Consider the following 22,611-nt stretch of genomic DNA (forward strand, 5'->3'; position numbering starts at 1 on the left):
TTTTTTTTTTTTAATAAAGAGATATTTCAAAGAAAAGCCTCCCTTATTTTAGATTTTTAAGGAAGTATCACTGTTTACCCAACAGGAGCAGCGAGGCCATCTTCCTGGTTTTGGGCTGACGGAGAATCCTCTTTGGGTTCACTTGAGTTTGGCGGTGAAGGATCCGTTCCAGGCTGTGTAGATGGTGATATCATAGCCTCCTCCACCTCATGACCATATTTATCATCATTTTCTCTTGATGCCATGAGGGAAGATACATTCTGGAAGTTTAAAGAGAAAAAAAAGCCACAGAGCATTCATGTAAGAATATAGCAACCCACTCTTGGTAGATAACAAGGGTAGTCCGTACCTTGCAGCACTTCTATTTCTAGAAACTCATCTTACAAAACCATTTAAACAAGTATAGAAATGTGCATGAACAAAGCTATGACTTCAGGACCATCCTCCAAATATAAAAGATGAACAAAACACTGGAAATAATGTATCAATAGAAAATTTTAAATTTACTTTTATTTTTTTGGGAGGACATGGTTGAGTACTGAAACCAGTTCCTCATGCATGCAAGAGAAACACTCTACCCACTGAACTAAATCTGAATTTCCTTTTCTTTCTTCCTTTCTTTTATTTGAGATAGACTGGATAGGTCTGGCTGACCTGGAACTCAAGAGATGTAGCTCCCTCTGCCTCTCTAAGTGTCACCACAGTGAAGATACAGAGTCTCACTCTGCTGCCTATTCCTACACTGGGCTTCAACTGCAGTTCCCTTGCTTTATCCTCTTAAATAGCTACAAGTATAGCGTGCACACTGTATCACACCAAGCTTAACCTTACATATTCCAGTATATAACCACTTTAAGAAGCTTCTTCTTTGTACTAAGCCCAAAGAAGTTTAAAATATTATGTGAAATGGAAATATCAGATGCTAAGGGAAGATGGCATTGTAGCATATAATACTTAACATACATCTACATGTATATATTCATATTTGCCACATTAATTAGGGAGGAGAAAGAAATGGGATATAGGGTTCTCATGTTTTGAAATACGACATAGTTCTTCAAATTGAAGATTTTGTAACAAAAAATATTACATAAAAAGTAGTTCTATCAGACAGGTGAGATGGCTCAGCCATTAAGTTCACTGGCTGCTCTTCCAGAAGACCCAGGATCTATTCCCAGCAAACACATGGTGGCTCACAATCACCTGTAAAAATCCAACCCCAGAGGATCTGAGGACCCTTTATAGCTTCTGTGGGTACTGCATATATGGCTAAACACCCATACACATACAATAAAATAGACAAAGTAGCTTAATTTTTATAAAGTTGGAGGAAGTACAAATATAGAAAATTATTCTAAAATGCAAAATATGAATTTTAACTGTAAAAGGTACTTTAAAATAAACTCAATTGGGGGCTGAAGAGATAGGTTTGGCAGTTAAGAGCACTAAGTGCTCTTCTAGAAGACATGAGTTCAATTCCCATCAACCATATGGTGGCTCACAACAATCTACAGTAATAAAATCTAATGCTTTCTTCTGGTGTTCAGACAAACATGCAAGGCAGAGCATACATAGACAAGTAAATCTTAAAAAACAAAATACATTTAATTTAGCCAGGCCTGGTATGCACACCTGTAATCCCAGTTACTTGGGAGATAGGAAGATTACAGGTTCAAGATTTCCCTAGGCTATATATATAGTACGAGCTCAAGGCCAGCCTGGGCAAACTTCATGAGAACTTATATTAAAATAAAAGTTAAGAAGGTTGAGAATCTAGCTCAATGATAGAAAGCTGTCCTAACATCTGTAAGGTTCCTAGGAGTACAAAAACAAAATGAAAACAAAGAACCACTGATTTTAATATTAACATTTCAATTTTAATTGTTTAAATTCTGACATACAATCTTAACTTATTATAAGCAAAGTTAATGAAGTAAGATATTTCCTTCAACTCATACCTAGCATTTCATTTTTCATGTTACCTTAATAATAGAATGAAATAAAGCAGTATTATTCCCATTTTTCCTTAACAGGAACTTGTTACATCATTTAGCTATGGTGACATAACCAGAAAGTCAAGTAGTCTAAAATATCTTAGATGCTTCCTAAAACACACCTACCCACACCTGCCTACCAGACACCAGATAGCTAACATCAACTATATGGAATGATGACAGTAAGCATAGAACACCATACACAGTAAAAACTACATCAACTTGCAATGGTTTAATAACCACAGTAACAACAAAAAACTCCATAAACATAACTTCCGCCTTAATCATCACTCACATGTTGAGGAGAGAGAGAAGCAGCTTGGTCACTGTCCTGCTGGAACACGACAGTCTCCATTTTGTATGCTTCTGATTTCTTCCCAGGTACGCAGTGCTCTGCTTCTCTGGTTGCTCTCTTTAGAGCTGCTCTTGACAAATTTGGCTTTGGTTTTCGGAGCCGACTTCTCAGAAAGGGAGCTGGCTTGACTTGGGGTGGCTGCTGTTCCTCAGGAAGAGGCTTGCTTTTGGAACAAGCATTAATAAACAGGGTTAGAATGCACTCAAGTATGAACGTGGCCTTCTAATTGCTTTTGCTTGTTTTTATACAGGGTCTTCCTATATACCCTAGGCTGGCTAGGAATATGCTCTCTTAAACCAGGCTGGTCTTCAGTTCTCCTCCATTCTTTTGCTTCCACCTAACAATTATGAGGACTGTGGGTAGGCACCATCAGATCTGCTTAATTCTAATTTTTACAAAGACAAAAATGGAACTATTCATTAAATTCTGAAAAACACTGAGTTGTACAGTCCAGGCCATGTTCATTTCTAAATACATGTTACTTGTAATTTGTTAAAAAAAATCTCACCTCTAGCTATCAAAATGAACTTAATCCTCTTTCCCCATCTCCCATAAGCTATCTTAAACTTGTAACACTACCCTATATACACTATGGCTTGAAAGCTCACTCACTTCAACATAATCTGCAAACAGAACTCTATACTCTTTTTCTTTTTCGAGACAGGGTTTCTCTGGGTAGCCCTGGCTGTCCTGGAACTCCCTCTGTAGACCAGGCTAGCCGTGAACTCAGAAATCTGCCTGCCTCTGACTCCCAAGTGCTGGGATTAAAGGCGTGAGCCACCACTGCCTGGCTACACTCTTTTTTCTTTAAAGGCACACTGGTACCTTAAGTTCGTATCTGAAAACTGCTCTAGAGCATCTGGAAGCTGCATTCCTTGATCTGTTTCATGGTGTCCCAAATTCTGTGAAGAAGATTCCACATGACCTAAGTGACTGGATATGTCCTTGTCAGTAGTTTCTTTTTCTTCTACAAGTGTAGGCATCGCTGATATTTTACTGCTAATACTCTAGAAAAAGGAATCATTAATATATCATCATAAACAGAAATTCTATAAACATTTCACACATTTCAAACAAAGGTTTATTTCTAAAACAATGATTTTAAAATGTTTTTAACTGTTAAATATAAAACCCACGAATATTAAAACTTAGACTTCAGGAATGCCTTCCCTTCACATTGTATATTACGACTATTCTAAACCACAGATGCAATTATCTATATACACATACTAAAAGGAAATCCTTAAAAATTCTGTTAAGTATGAACTACAAACAACAAGAATTTTTTACTCAACGGTTTAAAAGTAGGGGCGCTAATGTGGTAGGGAGAATAAAAACATATAATTTATATGATCATAGGAAATAATTTTAGCCCATATTTATACTAAGGTTAGTACAAATTTAGGCTAATTTCCTAAATACAGTTTATCTAAATAAGTAACTTCAAACTGCCATTAGGATCAGAAACTTTCTCATAATTAGAAAAACAATCTTTTGAAATTTTTAAGTGAATAAACAGGTACTTCAAGGACTTAAAACAAAAAAAAAATTAGGACTGGAAAGGACTTTAGATTTTTATTAGAGATTTTAAGAATTTTTGGACATACGCGTAAATAATAATAAAATTACTCAGAGAAATACATACTTTTCTATCCTGTGGAGAGCCACTGCTGCCATTACTACTGCTCGGAATTACACCTGCCTCAGGCCGTCTTGAGACATGTTCTTCTGGTTCACATTCTCTTGGAGAAACATCTGTTTTTTCTGGTTTTCCTAAGTCTGCCACCATTTCCTCCCCCAAGTGGATCTCTCCAGATCCTTTCTCCCAAGAGACAGCACTCTCTGTTTCTTTCAAGTCTCTGCTCGTTTGCTCAATGGCAGTCTTCTCTCCTGAGACTGTGACCATCGAGGACATGTCTCCTTCTCCAGTTTCCTTCAGGTTAAGCTCCTTTCCTTCCGCAGTGCTCAGTTCCACTTCTACCTCCTCTCTGCATGCGCTGCCACATGGCTCCTCCTCGCTGGCCGACTGCTCCACAGGAGCGCCAGCTGCCTTTTCTTTCTGGAAAGTTTCTCCTCCAATCTCTTCCAGGGGTGTTTCCATTTCACCCCTGGCTTGGGCCTCCTCTACATCCTTTATCGGTACAGATATTTCTTGCCTTTCAGTTTCCTCTGAACATGCCTCCCTTTCTTCAGCGCTATCTGTCACATCTGGTGTGCTCTCTTTTATGGCCAACTCTTTTCCAGGTTCGTGCAAACCTGCCTCTGGGTCACTAACTGGACTGACCTCCTTGGGGCCATTTTCCTGTAAAAATATTTCTTTTCTTCCAGTTCCTCGTAAATTTGTGCAAATTTCCCCAGTGGTATCAGTAACTTCTAGCACCTTTTCGGTAGGAGAAGTCTCATTTAAAGATGCTTTCGAACCTGCCTCTGTTTCCATAGGGATGTCAATCATTTCTGCTCCCATCTCCCCTGGGCAAGTATCTCTTCCAATTGTTTCCAAACCTGTCTCCATTTCCATAGTGACATCCGTCATTTCTGACATCTTCGCATTAGAAGCTTTGTCATTTCTGCCACTGTCTTTCCCATCTGACTCCGAGTCCTGGGTAGAAGCAGTAGCAGTAAGAGGGGCAAGAGACATACTCCGTACCTCCTCCCTTGGGGAAGTGTCTGGTCTTGGAATTTCTTCCCAACTTGCTGTTATGTCTCCAGAAGTAGGCATCTCCTCTGGTATCCCATCCTTGGAGGACATTCTTCTTCTTCTTCTTCTTCCTGTATTTGGTTTTGGTTTCTGAAATCTTGTCCTTAGAACTGGGACTTGTTTCAGTTTATTTCCTTTATTACCTTCTTGAATACTAAAAAAGAAAAGAGAAAAGAAGAAAGATGAAAAGACACAAATTTTAATCCAGATTATCAGTTGAACAGATGACAGGTATGAAATCCCTATAGAAACACTAAAAACTCTCAAATTTTAAAAGACAGATTTGCCAGGCAAAATGACACGTGCCTTTAATTCTAGAACTTGGGACATAGGAGCAGGAGGATTTCTGTGACTTTGAGGCCAACTGGTCTATAAAGTGAGTTCCAGGACAGCCAGGCTTATATAAAGAAACCCTGTCTCAAAAAAGATAGATAAAATAAAACTTTAAAGGCATGTAAGACTCAGCACATACTTGATTCCAGCACTCAGGAGGCAGAGGCAGAGGCAGGTGGATCTCTCCTAAGTCTACATAGAGAGTTCTAGGACAGCCTGGTCTATACAAAGAGACTCTGGGGTTTGCTTTGCAGATTACGGAAGGGCTGAGGTTGTAGTTCAGTGGTAGAATAAATACTGAACATGAACTAGGCCCTAAGTTGACCCACAGCACCAAAAAAGAAAATTAACCAAGTCCCAAGAATGTCTACCTATGTAGAACTGAAAAATAAAAAACAAACAAACCAAATTTTTAAAATAACAACAGAATTTTATAATAATTAATTTTATTTATTTAGTATAGATACATGTAGAGAGCTGTTAATTAGGTCAATGAAAATATCAGCCAATTGTCCTTGCATAGTTGTCCCCACTGACCTCTTTGTAATTGTTACTTCATTCTAGGCAAACAATGCCTAAAAAAAAACTCTCCAGAAGTATGCAGTGTCTGCTGCTTTTATCTAGACATGCACAGTCATAACAAACCTGATGACCAAATAGTTTTGTGGACGTATGACTCAAATAAGAAAATGACTTACGACTAAAAACAAGTTCTGCCTTTACACTTTTACAAGACAATTTAAGATTTGCAACTAGAATTTCTTTAGAGAACACATGCTCTTGCGATAAAAAGATAGAAAACAGTACTTTGCTGAATTGTACTGAGTACAAAATCAACCACCTTATGTCAAGCACTTTGCTCTTCAGAAAAGCAGCAGCACTCTTTGCTTTGTAGTTTAGTCATCACAATAGATGGTGAACCAATACAATACATCAAGGGAGCTACTGAGTAAGGCCACATGTGGGGTGAAGTAGAGCACTGCTATACTCTTAACACTTGAAAAAGCCAAGCAGATCTCTGTGACTTCAAACCTAGCTTGGTTTATACAGCCAGTTGTAGGCCAGCCAAGGATCCCTCCATGTGTATTCTTTGGTTGGTGGTCCAGTCCCTAGGAGCTCCAAGGGGTCTGTTCTAAAAAGTATAGCATAGTGTCCTTAACTGCTGACCCATCTCACCAGCCTGAAAAGAATTATTCTTAAACATTTCTTAAATAAAGCTATATATGACAACTCATGATTACATTTATTTGATATGAGGGTGGGGCACATACACCACCAAATGCACATGGAGGTCAGAGGACAACTTATGGGCATGAGTTCTTCTGTTTTGCCTCATGAGACCCAGAGATTGAAATCAGGTCATCAGACTTGACAACAGGCGCATCTTTACCCAGTGAACAATCTTGCCAACCTTGCCAAACCCCCATGATTTTTTTTTAAAGATTTATTATTAATTTATATGTTTGTGTGTTTATAAATACCACATGCATTCTAGGGCCCATAGAGGCCAGAGGGCATCGAATGCCTTAGAACTGGAAATGCAATCAGTTATGCTGGGTGGTATGGTGCTTAGAATGGAAGCTGGCTCCACTGCAAGAGCAGGAAGCAACCTTAACAGCTGAAGCATCTCTCTAGCACCTTCTTTATTTTCAGATGCAATATAAACTGGGACACACAGGGGCGGGTTAGTTTGTTTTGTAGGGTCAGTGAGATGGCTCAGGAGGTAAAGTGTTTCCTTCAAAGTCTGATGACCTGAGTGACATTCCCAGGCAACAGGGATGGGAAGAGACAACTGACTACCAAAGTTGTTGTGCCCTCCACACGCATGCTGTGCACACATGCACTCCACTTCTCCTCAAACACAATAAATAATATCTTAATTTGTTTAAAACAACTAACTGAGCTCTAAAGCTGTACTGAAAATGTCAAAATTATGTAACTGATAAAACAATGCTTACCTTGGGCATTCATTAGGAACCTTGGACTGATCAGACTGAATATTTTCAAAAGGGTCCTTTTTTTCAGGCTGTGATACCGTATCTTCACATTGCAAGTTTTTATGTGACTCATTTTCCATTTGTGGAGCAATCTTAATAACAAAGTTCATCATATTTTACATTTCACAATGAAACACAAACCTTTTAAAATCCATCCTAGCCAGGGTTAGATGCACACTGCATTACACCACTTGGGAGGTAAATGCAGGGACATCACATTCCCATACAAGCCGAGGCTACAAAGGGAATCTGAGAACAACCCAACTACAAAAGATCCCATCTCATTTGAGCAAAAGTAAAATGGTTTTTAAAAAGTGACAAAATTGGGGGTTGGAGAGATGGCTCAATGGTTAAGAGCACCGACTGCTCTTCCAAAGGACCTGAGTTCAAATCCCAGCAACCACATGGTGGCTCACAACCATCCGTTATGAGATCGGATGCCCTCTCCTGGAATGTCTTAAAAGAGCTATGGTGTACTTGCATATAATAAATAAATACATCTTTTAAAAAAAAAAGTGACAAAATTATAAAATAAGTTAAAAACACTGTTTAATGTTTTTCTTTTAGCTATCTAAGAAAATTCCATAAGCTACCCCTTTACCACATCTCTAAGTCCTATTCTTGTCTGTCCACTCATAAAGCAATGTTTCAGACTCGTCTATTTCAGTCTGTTTCTACCGCAATCGTCAGAATTCTCCAGTGTTTATATTTCTAAATACTCATTGTTATAAGTACATAAGAGACTATAAGAAACATAACAAAAGGCAGGGATAGTGATGGAGCTTAGTTGGTAAGAGTGCTTGCCCTAGCAAAGCCCTTGGTTCAATCCACAGCATCACATAAAAAACAGCATGGTGGCATGTCTACATTCTTGGGTGGAGGCAGGAGGATCAGAGTTTGAGGTTATCCTTATTTACACAATGAGTTGGAAGCCAGTCACAGATCTGTCTAAATATATAATTTATTATTTAATTATATATTATATTACATTTATTATATATCCCTATTTATCTAAATAAATATATTTAGACTCTGACTGAAATATAATAAAGAAAATTATAGGAGAAAGAAACCATATCTTAAGTCACAATAACTTTCTGCTTTCTTCAAAGGAGTATATAAATAATGTATACCTGCATGAGGCAGAGATAGAGTCAGTAGTGAGAGTGCCTTCTTAGCAGGCAAGAGGTCTTAGGTTGGGTGTTTTACACACCACAAGCACACACGCACCTGCATGCACACACACAAATCATTATCTCTGTTTTGAAATTATACTTGAAACACTTCCAGTATTTAAGGCAATGTTAACGTTCACATATATGTCTGTCTTTTTAAAATGAGGCTGAGAATGTGGCTCAAGAGCTTGCTTGAGAACCTGGGTGCAAAACCAAGTCCAAATATGGAATAAGATGCGAGCAAGCCAGACTGAAATATAAAAAAGTAATATAAAGGAGTCATGTACAATGCTCAAATATCTCAAACAATGTAACATAAACAAAACTCCTCACTGTGAGATTTTAGCCACAAATGTAATAAAACATAAACGATCTCATTTTAAAAGCAAAGGCTTACAGTCAGGCTTATATACTTGCTCAATAAATGTTATCAGAATCAATCTACTTACCACAACACAGGATTCATCTTCACTTTTCTCTACATGGGCCCCAACTTTTTCCTGTGAGGTGAGAATTTCTTTTCTTTCTGCACCTTTCACATTTGGCTTTGGTCTTTGCAATCGACTCCTCATTAGTCGGGTAGGTCTTAAGACCTTTGCCTGACTATCCTCCTGTACACAGGATTTCTCACTCAAACTATAGTCACAAAGAAATGAAAGTAACAATTACAGCAAAGTCACAACATTGCTTAATTATATAGATAAGTAAATCATGTTAAATACAAAGTATTTCCCAAGTATCCTCAAGAACATCTTGACAGACATTCACCCCACATCTATACTCTACTTGTGCAGACAGACAGTCCTGGAAGCCTAGCTAGAGAAACCATGAACAGATACCACCACATTCCCTGCCATCAGGCCAATCTGCCTATGCCATTATGCCTTCCCTATAATCGATGATGAACTGAAATCCCTCTGAAAATCTAAGTACAAAGTAGACTTGCTCTGACAGCAGGTGGTAAGAAAATCAAACACTATCACTACCCTTCTCTGGACATTCCATATAAATGTATAAATGATACCCCCAAGCCAGACCCTGTGTGTAAAATTGAAGAAACACTTGGTCAAATTCAAGTTTGAGAAGAAATAGGTGAAAACTTTGAGGAAAGACCCTGATAAACACCTTAGCAAAATGTTCTTTAGTAAGCATTATTGTTGACTCTTACAGACATAACTGTCATAGACATCGTAAGAAAGTGAATCCTCCAAATGATATGTGATATTAAGGTTCTCAGGAGAATCAAAGAGAAGAAATGTTATCCTGTGCCTCAATTCCAATCTGAGAAAATGTAATCTGGTGTATTCATTAATGTTGCACAATAAAATCATCTTTAAAAAGCATCAAAATTTCACTTCAAAAATGGAAAAACCTGTATCTACCAAACATGTAGACACTATTTATACTAGATAATGTGATACTATTACTTCTTTGAGGACATCACTGTTTAATGCCAGATAATTAGTGCTAACTTCTAGAATAGCATCCCATTGAACAGCCCAGAATCTACTGATCACAACCATATTTGAAGATCAGCTGTCCAAGTTAAATATCCTTTAGGAATCAAATCACTTACTTCAAATACAACCATCCACAAATATATATCTTACTCATTTATTTGACAAAGACTTATTAGTAAATTGAAGGAAGCACAAAACCGCTAACTCAATGGCACAATAATTTAAAAACTTTACTTATTTTTGAGACTAGTCTCTTGTGTGACCAGCTGACCTCAAAACCACCCTGTAAGATGAGGATAATCTTGAACGTCTGATTCTTCTCACCTCTATCTCTCCAGTGCTGACAGGAAATGCATACCGCACCTCTCCCGATTTGTGTGTGGTTGCCAACAGAACATGACGGGCAACCAGATACAGCCCTAGCTCTACCCACACCATCATTTCTATCTATAATACCAAGCACAGAGAACATTAGTAAAAATTCCTACTACTATCTATAATGAAAATAGACTTGATAGACCATAGTTGAAAATTCTGACTTTATTAAAAACAAAAACAAATAACCCTGATAATCACAATCATTCCTAAAGGTCATTTCCTCCCCAGCACTTACTCAGACACAGTTTTGGCTCCTTGGCTCTCTCCGTCTGTATTCTTTGCTACAAAATTTTCAGACTCATTCACTCTCTCCTTTTCCATGTGATTCTGTAAATGTAATTTTTTACATTTAAGCTACTTACAATAAAATGCTCCACTGAATGGGAATTAAAAACAAAATAATCTTGAATGTTTTATATTTATAAAAAGGCCATTTTCTAAAAATCCTAAATACTGATGAAAATATTATAAAATACATAATCTTACAAATTGTTGGAAGGCCTTTGCTAACATCAAGAGTAATTAAAATATTGATATTCTTTGACTGTGAATATCATCTTAGGACTTTATTTTAAGAAAGCAACTGACAAGATTAGGTATGGTAACATATATACCTTTATCTCAACAGTTGGGAGGCAGAGACAGACAGATCTCTCTGGGTTTACAGGCCAGAGCTATATACTAAGAACTTGTCTTAAAAAAAAACAAAAACAAAAAACAAAAACAACAAAAAAAAAAAATGAAAATAACTGAGCGGTCCAAAGGGAAACATCCTGGCAAAAGGCTCCCAGCCTGCCTCCCTGTAAGAAACACATAATGGAGAGAGGAAAGCAACTGCCTAGCAAGCTGTCCTGTGTGTCCACGCACACACAAACTATGTAATTAAAAACAAAATTATCTAAAGGAATTTAAAATATGTAAGTATTAGAATATTTACCACAACATTACATAAAATAGCCTACATTGTTAGCATAAGTTTTCCAATAATGGAGGAATTGCTAAATAAATGCACTGACACTACATTGCTAAAGTATTATTAAAAGATGTTTTCTAAAGATATTTAAATAGCACTGGAAAGAAATTTATGGGGCTGGTGAGATGGCTCAGCGGGTAAGAGCACCAACTGCTCTTCCGAAGGTCGTGAGTTCAAATCCCAGCAACCACATGGTGGCTCACAACCATCTGTAATGAGATCTGAAGCCCTCTTCTGGTGCGTCTGAAGACAGCTACAGTGTACTTACATATAATAAATAAACAAATCTTTAACAAAAAAAAAAAAGAAAGAAATTTATGAAATTTTAAATGCCAAAAGAACAAAATGAATAAAACCTGAGAGGTACTGAATATGTGTGTGTGTGTGTGTGTGTGTGTGTGTGTGTGTGTGTGTGTGTGTGTGTGTGTGTGTGTGTGTGTAAGAAGTGCTTGTGACTCACAGTCTATAGCTTTAACCCTGGCTTTTTTATCCTTGATACAAAAGGAAGAAAACCAGAAACTTGAAAAGACGAATGTGAAGAGTGGCTGCATTTAGATAATAAAGTTCTACATAAAATCTGGGCCAGCACAACGGCTAGTGGGTCAAAGAAGTTAACAGCAAACCTGATGACCTGAGTCTAATCCCCAAACCACAGAGAATCAAGCACTGCAAGCTGTCCTCTGACCTTCGTGTGTATGCTGTTGCCTGTGCACACCACCCTCCTCCACAGGTAACTACATGTTTACAAAAGTTTCAACTGTACCAGATTGTAATGATTTAACAATAAAAAGATTATAGGAAATAAAGACATAGCTAGTGGAAAGGTACTTGCAAAGCCCTAGGTTTAAGTCCCAGAACTGCCAAAAAAGCATACAATAAAAAAAAGCATTTCAAGGATCAAGATGAAGGTCAATGGTAGAGCACTTACCTGTATCTGTGAGACTCTGAGTCCCATATATGATAGTTCAAATAAGGATGAAAGAAAAAAAGCTAAATAGCATTTTAAGTGCTTTAGAAAACATTTAAAATAATTTTAAGACTGTAGCTCACAGAAATATAAATAAATAGGACCTATTTTTAAAAGATTCATTTTATTACTTATCTATGCCTATTTGCATGCCTATGTATGACTATGTGCAGGTTCCTGAGAGCCAGAAGGAGGCGTCAGGTCCCCCTGGAGCTGGGATTTACAAAAGATTGTGAACTACCTGGTGTAAGGACTAAGAAGAAAATTCAGGCCCACTCAATGGACAGCACATGCTCTTAACTGCTGGGCCATCTCCCCAGCCTAGGAACATGTATTTAATTTGAATCACAACATAGAAACTTTCTTTTGGCAGCACATAGTACCAGCCATAAAAATATTTTGAGCAATACTTTGAACCATAATCACAACATTAACAATGTTTTTCATAAGAAAGCTCTGTTTGCCACACATGGTGGCACATCCCCTTAATCCCAACACTCTGGAGGCAGAGGTAGGGATATCTTTGCAAGTTCTAGGCCAGCCTGATCTACATGAGTTGATTTACAGACCAACCAGGGATACAGAGTGAGGACCTGACTCAAAAACAGTAAAACTAGTTACAAAATTATTTACTAATGTTAAAAAATAAAAACCTCTGGGGCCAGAGAGATGGCTCAGTAAGAAGGGTGCTCAAAATCCCAGCACTAGGAGGACAGAGGAGACCAGCAGAGCCCTAGAACTTACCAACAAGCCATCCTAGGTTAACTGATAAGCCTCAGACAGAAAAGAAACCTGATCTGAAGGAGCACGATGGATGGCTCCTGAGAGCCAACCCTGAATGAAGCTTACCTCTGACCTCTACATTCATGTGCACAAGTATGTATCTACAAAGATGCAGGCAACACAAACATGAAATCACACCTATGAGAAATATTTTGAACCAATATTTTATACAATTAAAAAGAGAGCTAGGAGATGTAGGCCTAAATGTTTGCCCAGCATGAGGTAGGTTTAATCTCTAGTACCACAAACAAAAAAGAAAAAAGAAAACATTTAATTTATCACAACTGAGATTTCTTTTCAAATGTTACAGCCTACATTTTAAAGAAAACATGTGAAACACAGACTAATAAAAACAAATCTAATCTTAGGTTTCAATGTTCTCCTATGAGTATCAGGAACTTGAATTACAAGCTAAATATTTTATTTGTAATTACTTAGAAAGTATTTTTATACTTTGAATTCCCACATACTCTCTTGAGCCACACCTTCTCAGCTGCAGTTTCTGAAGGTGAGGTCTTGTTGCTTTCATCTTGTCTGTCTTGTGAAACAGCTAATTTCTTCCCAACTGCCCTTGACAGATTAGGCTTAGGTCTCTGGAGTCGACTTCTTGATTTTGGTTTGACATTTTCTGTCTGTTTAGTCTCTCTAAAAAAAAAAAAAAAGTTATTTGAATTACAACAGATAGCCATGATCAAATAAAGCTTTTCTTAAAAGCCAGAACAAAAGACAGCTGGAGCTTAAGAATTCCTTAAAGCTTACTGAGGATTAGAGTAACAAAGAAAACTAAATAGATTTATCCTATCAGAAGTTAAAAATATACCATCAACATCAGTAATTAAATACCAATAGACTTATAAACACATAAAATAATAGAAAATTACTCCAAAACAGTTATGATTTTAGAGCACAAAAAAAGATCATCTCTCAAGCAGAAAACTTGAAATACAAAACAGAATTTGAAAATGATGTTTGATGGTACTTTAAACCCAGGAGGAAGAGGTAAGACCTTTCTAACTTTGAGAGCACCCCGAAATACACAGCAAGTTCCAGGACAGCCAGCACTACACAGCAAGACCCTTTCTCCAAACCCCAAAAACAAAATATTAAAAAATTAAAATAAAATAAACATTACAAAATACTAAATTGGTTAACAAATAAAATAGAGGTGGCTCCATTCCTTGTACTATACTGATAATATATTCCTAGTAGATCAAACATTTAACTGAAGACAGAGAAAACAAGAAAAATTACTTTATAAACTTGAGCGGAAGTAAATCTAAGATTTCACACAAAGTGAAAAATATTTAGAAATGTGACAATATAAAAATGAAAACCTGGAGGCTAGAGAGATGGCTCGTAGATGCAGGCATCTGCCATCAAGACACTAATTCCTGGAACCCACACGATAGGAGAACACCAACTCCCACAAGCTGTCCTCTGATCTTTGCATGTGCAGGAACACACACAGAGAGACAGAAACACGGATGTATATTCTTTTCAGAAACAGTTCCAATTTTAAATCTTCACTTAAAAACATACTTGCAAGACCCCTCTCCCCACCAACCTCCAACCAGAGGGGTCTACCTGGGGCACACCCAGCAAAGACAGGAGCCTAGCATTAACTCTTCTGAGAGGCTTCTTCCAGCAGCTGATGGAAACAGATACAAAGACCCACAGCCAAACATCAGCTCAAGGAGTCTTGAATAGTAGGGGACTGGAATGAGCAAGCTAGGGGTTTAGGGGTTGATTAAGGACCACAAGAAGACCTACAGAGTCAACTAACATGGACCATGAGTGTTCACAGAGACTGAAATGAACCATGAACCAAAGAGCATGTAGAAGTTGGACCTAGGACCCCTACACATTTATAGCAGATATGCAGCTTGGTCTTCGTGTGGGTCTCCTAACAATTGGATTGGGGCTGTCTCAGACTGTGTTGCCTGCCACTGGATCCTTTCCCCTAGCTGGACTGCATGGTCAGGCCACAATGGGACAGATGCACTAATTCCTGAGGCAAATTGATGTCCCTATGTGACCAGGGTTGTACCCAAGGGGGGGGCTCCCCCCTTCTCTAAGAAGGAAAGGAGTTAATAGGAAAGGGACCTGTGAGGGTGGGACTAGGAAGAGGGGGTGGGGCTACAACTGGTATGTAAAGGGAATAAATAAATTGATTAAATGATGAAAGAAAAAAAAAACCCTTGCAATCTAGAACAGAAGTGAAAGCATAAGATCAAGTGTTTGTAGAAAGGACCTCTGTGCCATGAGCAGAGAACAAACAACACAACACAGATGAGGATACAGCCATACAATCAAAGCCATACAATCAAATACTGTTAAGTTAGAAAAATAAAGATACTTTTTACAGCCAGACAGTTGTGGCACACCTTTATTCCAAGCACTCAAAGGCAGAGGCAGGTGGATCTCTGAGTTTGAGGCCAGCCTGGTCTACAGATAAGTTACAGGACAGCCACAGCTACACAAAGAAACCCTGCCTCAAAGAAGGAAAAAAGAAAAAAAAAAAGATAATTTTTACATAAAGGTATGGGGGAAAACTACAAAATGTTTTATATAAGTACACTGCAATTAAGTTTTAAAACATCTTAAAGTCATTTGTATTTGTTCAGCATACACATCAAGGCTCTAAAAGAAGTGGCACAGCTCACTTGTTAGTGAAGGAGACACGCAGACAACTTTGCTATGTTTTTATACTTTTTCATGTTTAACCAAATACAGTTTAACCCAAAAATTAAGTTAAAAAATCTGATTCCCAATGTGGCATGCTTACTGAAAATAAGCATTCATAAACTCAACAGCTTTCTCTCTTCTTCTCATGTGCCTGTGGTGTACCTGTGTGTTCATGCTCATGTGTGGAGGTGGCAGGGTGTGTAGGCCTGTGGTGTACCTGTGTGTTCATGCTCATGTGTGGAGGTGGGTGGGTGTGTAGGCCTGTGGTGCACCTGTGTTTTCATGCTCATGTGTGGAGGTGGGTGGGTGTGTAGGCCTGTGGTGTACCTGTGTGTTCATGCTCATGTGTGGAGGTGGGTGGGTGTGTAGGCCTGTGGTGATTATTCCTTGTTGTCAATTTGACTATGTCCAGAATTAACTAAAATATAAGTGGCTACATACACCTGTCAGAGATTTTTTTTTTCTTAATCAATTTTTTAGTAGGAAAACCCACGTCTGATCTGGGTCTTTGATGTATGAAGCTACATTTCTAATCCAGATCTTTAGAGATTGAGAGGTGCCACCTTTAATTGGAGCCACATCTGTTTTGTGGCAGCCCTATACAAAAAACATGGAAGAAAGAAACGCTTGCCCTTTGACTGCTTGCTTGCACTGGCAAGTCTATTCCTTCACTACCATTAGAGCCTACTTCTTTGGGATCCTGGTACATACCAAAATCCAGCTAAGACATCCAGCCTTGTAGACTGAACAAGCACTGAATTCTTGAACCTTCCATTGATAAACAGCCATCGCCGGGCAGTGGTGGTGAACGCCTTTAATCCCAGCAGAGACAGGCGGATTCCTGAGTTTGAGGCCAGCCTGGTCTACAGAGTGAGTTACAAGACAGCCAGGGCTATACGGAGAAACCCTGTCTCGAAAAGCCAAAAAAAAAAAAAGGGGCGGGGGGAAGGGGACTGGTGAGATGGCTCAGTGGGTAAAGAGCACTGACTGCCCTTCTGAAGGTCCCGAGTTCAAATCCCAGCAACCACATGGTGGCTCACAACCACCCATAATGAGATCTGACACCCTCTATTGGTGTGTGTCTGAAGACAGCTACAGTGTACTTATTTATAATAATAAATAAATCTTTAAAAAAATATATAAACAGCCATCATTGGACTAGATGGACCACAGCCTGTAAGTCATTTTAATAAATTTCCTTTTTTGTGCATGTCTTTATCTATGTATGTATGTTTTATTTATGTCACCTCAGGCTTTTCCAATCACATCCCAGTTCCCAAAATAACACTTCTGAGACTATTTATGAACACAAGCCTAGAATGTAAGCTCGGGTGTATTCCCAGACTAGATCCTAACTTAATTAACTCGTTCATTCTATTCTATGAGTGCCACATGGCTGGTTACCTCTTCTCAGTTTCATGTGTTTATCTCTTCAGAATTCCCAACACCTGACTCTACCCTAGATCTAGTTCCTCTCTCTCTTCCAATACTCCCGCCTCCTATTTCTCTATTTCTTGTCTAAGCTAATAGGCCATCAGAGTTTTATTGACAGGTGGAGCTTCTATACAGTACACAAGGGATTCTCTCTCTTCCTTCCTTCCTTCCTTCTTTTCTTTCTCTCTTTCTATCTACCTACCTACACACATACATATTCATAGGTGTGCATGTGTGAGATCATCTCTTAAGTTCTGCTCCTCTAGGGAACCCTGATGAATACAAGTCCCAAGACTGATGTCAGGAACCTTCCTCAAACACTCTTTAGCCTTATTCTTTGAGTCTCTCAATCAAACCCAGTGCTTGCTAATATAAGCAGGCTGACAGGCCCACCCAGAACTTCTTTTCTGTTTTGTTGTTGTTGTTGTTGTTAGTTTGGCTGGTTAGGGGTTTTTTTGCTTTTTTGTTTTGTTTTGTTTTTTGAGACAGGATCTCTATCTGTAGACCAGGCTGGCCTGGAACTCAGAGACCCTCCTGGCTCTGCCTCCCCAAGTGCTGGTATTAAAGGCATGTGCTGCCCTGGTAAGCTGAATTTTCTTTCCATAATGAAACAAAAGTAAAAAAAATCCCAAGAGAAAAAATAAGTGAAAAATTTTGATGACACGCAATTAATAGACCATTGTAAAATTGCTTATTAAGTGATCTACATATTAATAGTCCCTTCTAGTGGTCATGAACACCTTTGATCCCAGTACTTGGGAGGCAGAGGCAGGCATACCTCTATGAGTTTGACCATAGAGTTTAGTCAGCCTGGTTTTACAGAGTGAGTTTCAGGACAGCCAAGAATACATAGAGAAATCTTGTTTCAAAAAAACCAAAAAATACAAAAATTTTAAAAAAGTTATTTAAGAACTTAACAAGAGGACGAAGGATATCTCAGCAGTTAAGAGCTCCTGGTTTTGGTTCCCAGCACCACACAGGGTGGCTCAAAACTGCCTCTAACTCTAAAAGGATCTGACAGGCACACACGCATGCATGCATGCACGCACATATTCATCTAGATATACACACAGATATGCATATATATGTATATGCATACATACACACATACATACAAACATATTTAGAATAATAAATATGTATCTTTTAAAAAGAAGTTATCACGGCTAGAGATACAGCTCAGCCTTTAATCTTAGAAGACTTCCCAGTGTGTGTGATTTCCTGAGTTTAATCCTACAATCAAACAACAAGTGTTTAATAACCTTATCAAAATTTTACAAGTTAGTCCTATTGCACAGATACTTACTGTGATTCAGTGTTCAGGTGAGCACCCGTTCCTTCTGAGCAGGAGCTCTCAGCATTAGCCGAGTCATGAGAGGCAGCACTTCCGGGTTCCCACACAGGTGAAGCCACAGCACACGACTCTGAAGACTCCCTTGCTATCTTGTTGATGTCTTGTTGATTACTAAGAAAAGGGAAATGTGTCAGGAGGAAAAGAATTCCTAGAAATGAATTGTCATACCAAATCTCACACCAAAAGATACTGTGTGTATACTGGTATGGTGTAAAACCTCTTTTCATTGCCCAGGAACTCTGCTTTTAAGACAGTCTTTCGCCAGGCAGTGGTGGCACTTTAATCCCAGCACTTGAGAGGTAGAGGCAGGTGGATTTCTGAGTTTGAGGCCAGCCTGGTCTAGAGAGTAAGTTCCAGGACAGCCAGGGCTACACAGAGAAACCCTGTCTCGAAAAAAAAGAAAAAAGAAAAAAGAAAAAAGAAAAAAGACAGAGTCTTTCATTGATTTGAGGCTCACCAATTAGCCTAGCATAGCTGGTGATCAAGCCCAAGGGAATTATCTCATCTCTGCCTTGTATATACTGGGATTATCAGTATGTGCCACTACACTAGTTTTTTATATGGGTACAAGGAATTAAACTTGATTGTGGTGGTCCATGCCTGTAAACCCAGAACCTAGGAGACTACAACAGGAAGATTTGTTTGTGTGTTTATTTGTCTTGGTGGCAGGAACTACTGAGTAGTCTAAGGAAACCTGAATGTGACAGGTAGCCCAAGCTAACTTGAACTTATAATCTTCCTGCCTTAGCCTCCTCAGTGCTGGGTTTGTAGGTGTGCCCTAACACACCAAGCTTGAATAAAATATACAATGATTGAAAAAAGAAAATTAACCAAGAGGCTGGACAAACAGCTCAGCAGGAAGGAGTGTATAAAGGTCTTGCAGAGGTCTCACGTTGAGTTCATAGCACTTATATCAGGTAGTCACAATCACCTACAATTTCAGTTCAGAGGAATTCAATGCCTCTGTGGCCACCTGCACTGATGTACACATACGCACAAAGAAATACACACATGCACAAATCATTAATAAATAAAAAATATTTTAAAAAAATTAATCAAGACATAATAATCCCAGTTTTTAAAAACCATAACAAAATAAGGGTTGAAAATAAACAAAACAAAGAGAAAAAGAAGTGTAAACCATAATGACAGTTAGAGACTTCAATATTCTCGATATTCAATATTCTCTCAGGAATCCCTAGAAGATGCAAATGAAGCCAGTAAAGAGGTCCTACCATGTGGAAGGGATGAGGTCCATTCTCATCTCTGATTCTCCACTGGAAGTTAAACCTGCAATGTCATCTATGTTCTGTGTAAAGGAGGGTATCTGTTCTTCATTGCATTCACTTTCATTTTCCTCAGAAGGACATGTATCTAGGAATATAAAACATACGTTATTCCAAAAAGTAGCAAAGATACCTAGATTTTAAAGCCTAAGGAATTTCTATGTACTATTGTCTTTTCCTACAAAATACTAATCTACTTACCATTTAATATTTAGATTTGATTTTTTCCTATGACATTTTGCTATTGTTTGTTGCTGTTGTTATGAGCCTTGGCCTTTAATGACTAAGCCATCTCTCCAGCCCTTTTACTTTTAAATTTTTATTGCATTTATTATTATCATGTGTGCATGAGTGCCCACATGTTCTATCACATGCATATGGAGCTCAGAAGGCAGCTCTGTCGAGCTGGTTCTCTCCTTCCATCTTTGAAAGTTTAGGGAACTAAACTCAAGTTGTCAGACTGCAAGGCAAGTGTCTTTTCCCTGCTGACCCTTCTTAGGAATTCAAACAGATGCAGAATAAATACATGTAATAAAAAGCATTAACATTAATCCTATAATAAAGAAGAACCATCTGAGTTCCAACATCTCAAATGACTCACCAATATTTTAAGATGGTAAAAGAGCTAAAACTGACAGTTAAGCTATTCTGCTTTATGTGTAAGATCTTTCTTTCTTTTGGTTGACACAGGGGCTAATGTAATAGGCTGGCCTCAAACTCACTAGGTAGCCAAGGATAATCTTGAACTTCTAAACCTACCTACCTGCCTCTACCACCTAAATGGTGGGATTACAAGCAGCTGCCGCTTTACCCAGTTTGCTTTGGTATATGATCTCTTTTAAAAAATACTTTTCACTTATTTATTCATTTACTCTGTGAGAGTGTGTGTGTGTGCATGTGCATGCGTGTGTGTGTGTGTGTGAGAGAGAGAGAGAGAGGGAGAGGGAGGGAGTGGGAGAGAGAAGGAAAGAGAGAGGAGAAGGAGGGAGGGAGGGAGAGGAAAAGGGGAAGAGAGAGAGAGAGAAAAGAGAGAGAGAGAGAGAGAGAGAGAGAGTTTTCTACCACAGTGCCTATGTGGAGATCAGGAAGGAACTAACAGGAGTTGGTTTTCTCCTTTGTGGGCCCCTGGGATCAAACTTAAGTCCTTTTACCCACTGAGTTATTTCACGGGCCTCTACATGTAGTATTTCTTATAATGGTAAACAAGAGTATAATACTCTAATGCTTATAAATCAGACAATCGTTGACTGGGTTTGATAGCTCATGCCTTTAAATCCTAGCCCTCAGGAGGTAGAGGCAAGAAGATCTCTGAACTTGAGGCCAGCCTGGTCTACAGAGCAAGTTTCAGGCCAGTCAGAGAGACACAGGGAAACTCTGTCTCAAAAAAACAAAAAAAAAAATGATAAAATAAAAAATAAAAAAGGGACATGAAGCTGAGAGAAAGGTATGTTAGGGAGGAGCTGTGAGGAGCTAGAGTGGGATTGAAGGTTGAATATGATCAAATAGTATTTTTTAAAAGAAAAAATGTATTGGTAAAAGGGAACTAGATAAATTACAGAAAAGTTGTTGCAGTTTGGTACTAACTTTGCTTCTGTCTTTTCCTGCCTATCTGTCTGGCTTTGGGGAAGAAGGAGGGCAGGCAGAGTAAATGTAGGCTGTAAACCCAGGGATGTACCCATGCTAAGTACATGCTATTGTTTGCTTAAGTACTCATAAATCAAGCTCTTAAGAAGGACCCAAGTCTCTTCTAAAGTTCTGGTCTTCCTCTCCAAGCAACACTCAAATTTCAGTATGTTTGCATACTAAGAGCTCCAGAAGAAAAAAAGAAATGCTCTTTCCAAATTAAACAACTTGCTGTAAGCTTACAGAGGTATCCCATAAAGGTAGACCATAAGAACCTGAGCTTCGTTAACAGACACAGTGACTACCAAAGACTGTTAATGGGAGTCAAGGGAAATAATCCATCTTAGAAAAATCTGAAGAAAATTCTCCGATTCACTTTTTTGTTTTCTACAGTTGTTTTTCTTCCTAAATAAAAAATAAATGGCAAGTTGTAACAGTACTGAGCACATAACCACTTAATAGGCATTAATATTTGCTATTATCCACAAGGATAGCCTCTGTCATACTCATTACTATACATGTCTTTGCAAGTAAAACAAAGGTTCCTAGGATGAGCCTGAAACTTACTTATGTGTACTTCTGCTTCAGGAGGGCTCGAATGAACAAGAACCCTCTCTAAAAGATGTGTTGCTTCCTGTTTATTAGCTTCACCTTGGTTCCTCCTCCTCTTTTTCTCTTGATTTTGGTCTTGCTCTAACATAGTTTGTTCTAAGTGCTGTCCTGATGAACTCGGTGACTCGTCTTCATTGACTGCCTGAGCATCCTTTTGAGATCTTTCTGGATCTGAAATGTTACTATTTACAGACTCATCTGGGCCGTCATTCACTTCTTCACTGGTTACTGTTTTTGCTAAAAACAAGAGAAACTGTTATAACTACATGAACCATTTACAGAAAACATATTGAAAAGGAAGATGATAAATACTCAAAAGTATATTCTGTCATGTTAATTTTCTGTAAAAAACTGAAGACACACTAAAATAGGGAATGAAGAAATCAGTTATAACAGTTATAACATTCACATAGGCAGCTATAAGCCACACCAACAGGGCTGTGGGAACTAAATTCCAGGCAGATAAAAGAGTAACAAAGCATTCTTAACCTCTGAGCCATCTCT

General features: G+C 38.4%; 1 protein-coding gene across 5 annotated transcripts in view; it reads right to left on the minus strand.

Moving 5' to 3' along the window:
• Window positions 1–22,611, minus strand: part of Bdp1 (B double prime 1, subunit of RNA polymerase III transcription initiation factor IIIB) — a 90,172-nt gene that overhangs the window by 40,434 nt on the left and 27,127 nt on the right. For 2 of the 5 annotated variants that reach the window (XM_031360709.1, XM_031360707.1), the window contains exons 10-20: window positions 22,063–22,344; window positions 19,822–19,960; window positions 18,539–18,697; window positions 13,599–13,758; window positions 10,626–10,717; window positions 9,002–9,188; window positions 7,339–7,469; window positions 3,995–5,201; window positions 3,175–3,356; window positions 2,290–2,512; window positions 79–260 (exon numbers count right to left, since the gene is read on the minus strand). In XM_031360709.1, the coding sequence (XP_031216569.1) occupies window positions 79–260; window positions 2,290–2,512; window positions 3,175–3,356; window positions 3,995–5,201; window positions 7,339–7,469; window positions 9,002–9,188; window positions 10,626–10,717; window positions 13,599–13,758; window positions 18,539–18,697; window positions 19,822–19,960; window positions 22,063–22,344 (2,944 nt within the window). Of the gene's footprint in view, window positions 1–78; window positions 261–2,289; window positions 2,513–3,174; window positions 3,357–3,994; window positions 5,202–7,338; window positions 7,470–9,001; window positions 9,189–10,625; window positions 10,718–13,583; window positions 13,759–18,538; window positions 18,698–19,821; window positions 19,961–22,062; window positions 22,345–22,611 lie in introns of all 5 variants that reach the window. The other 3 variants (XM_031360706.1, XM_031360705.1, XM_031360708.1) reach the window with 2 other exon arrangements.

The sequence above is a fragment of the Mastomys coucha genome, unplaced genomic scaffold, assembly GCF_008632895.1.
Source record: "Mastomys coucha isolate ucsf_1 unplaced genomic scaffold, UCSF_Mcou_1 pScaffold8, whole genome shotgun sequence".
NCBI lineage: Eukaryota > Metazoa > Chordata > Mammalia > Rodentia > Muridae > Mastomys > Mastomys coucha.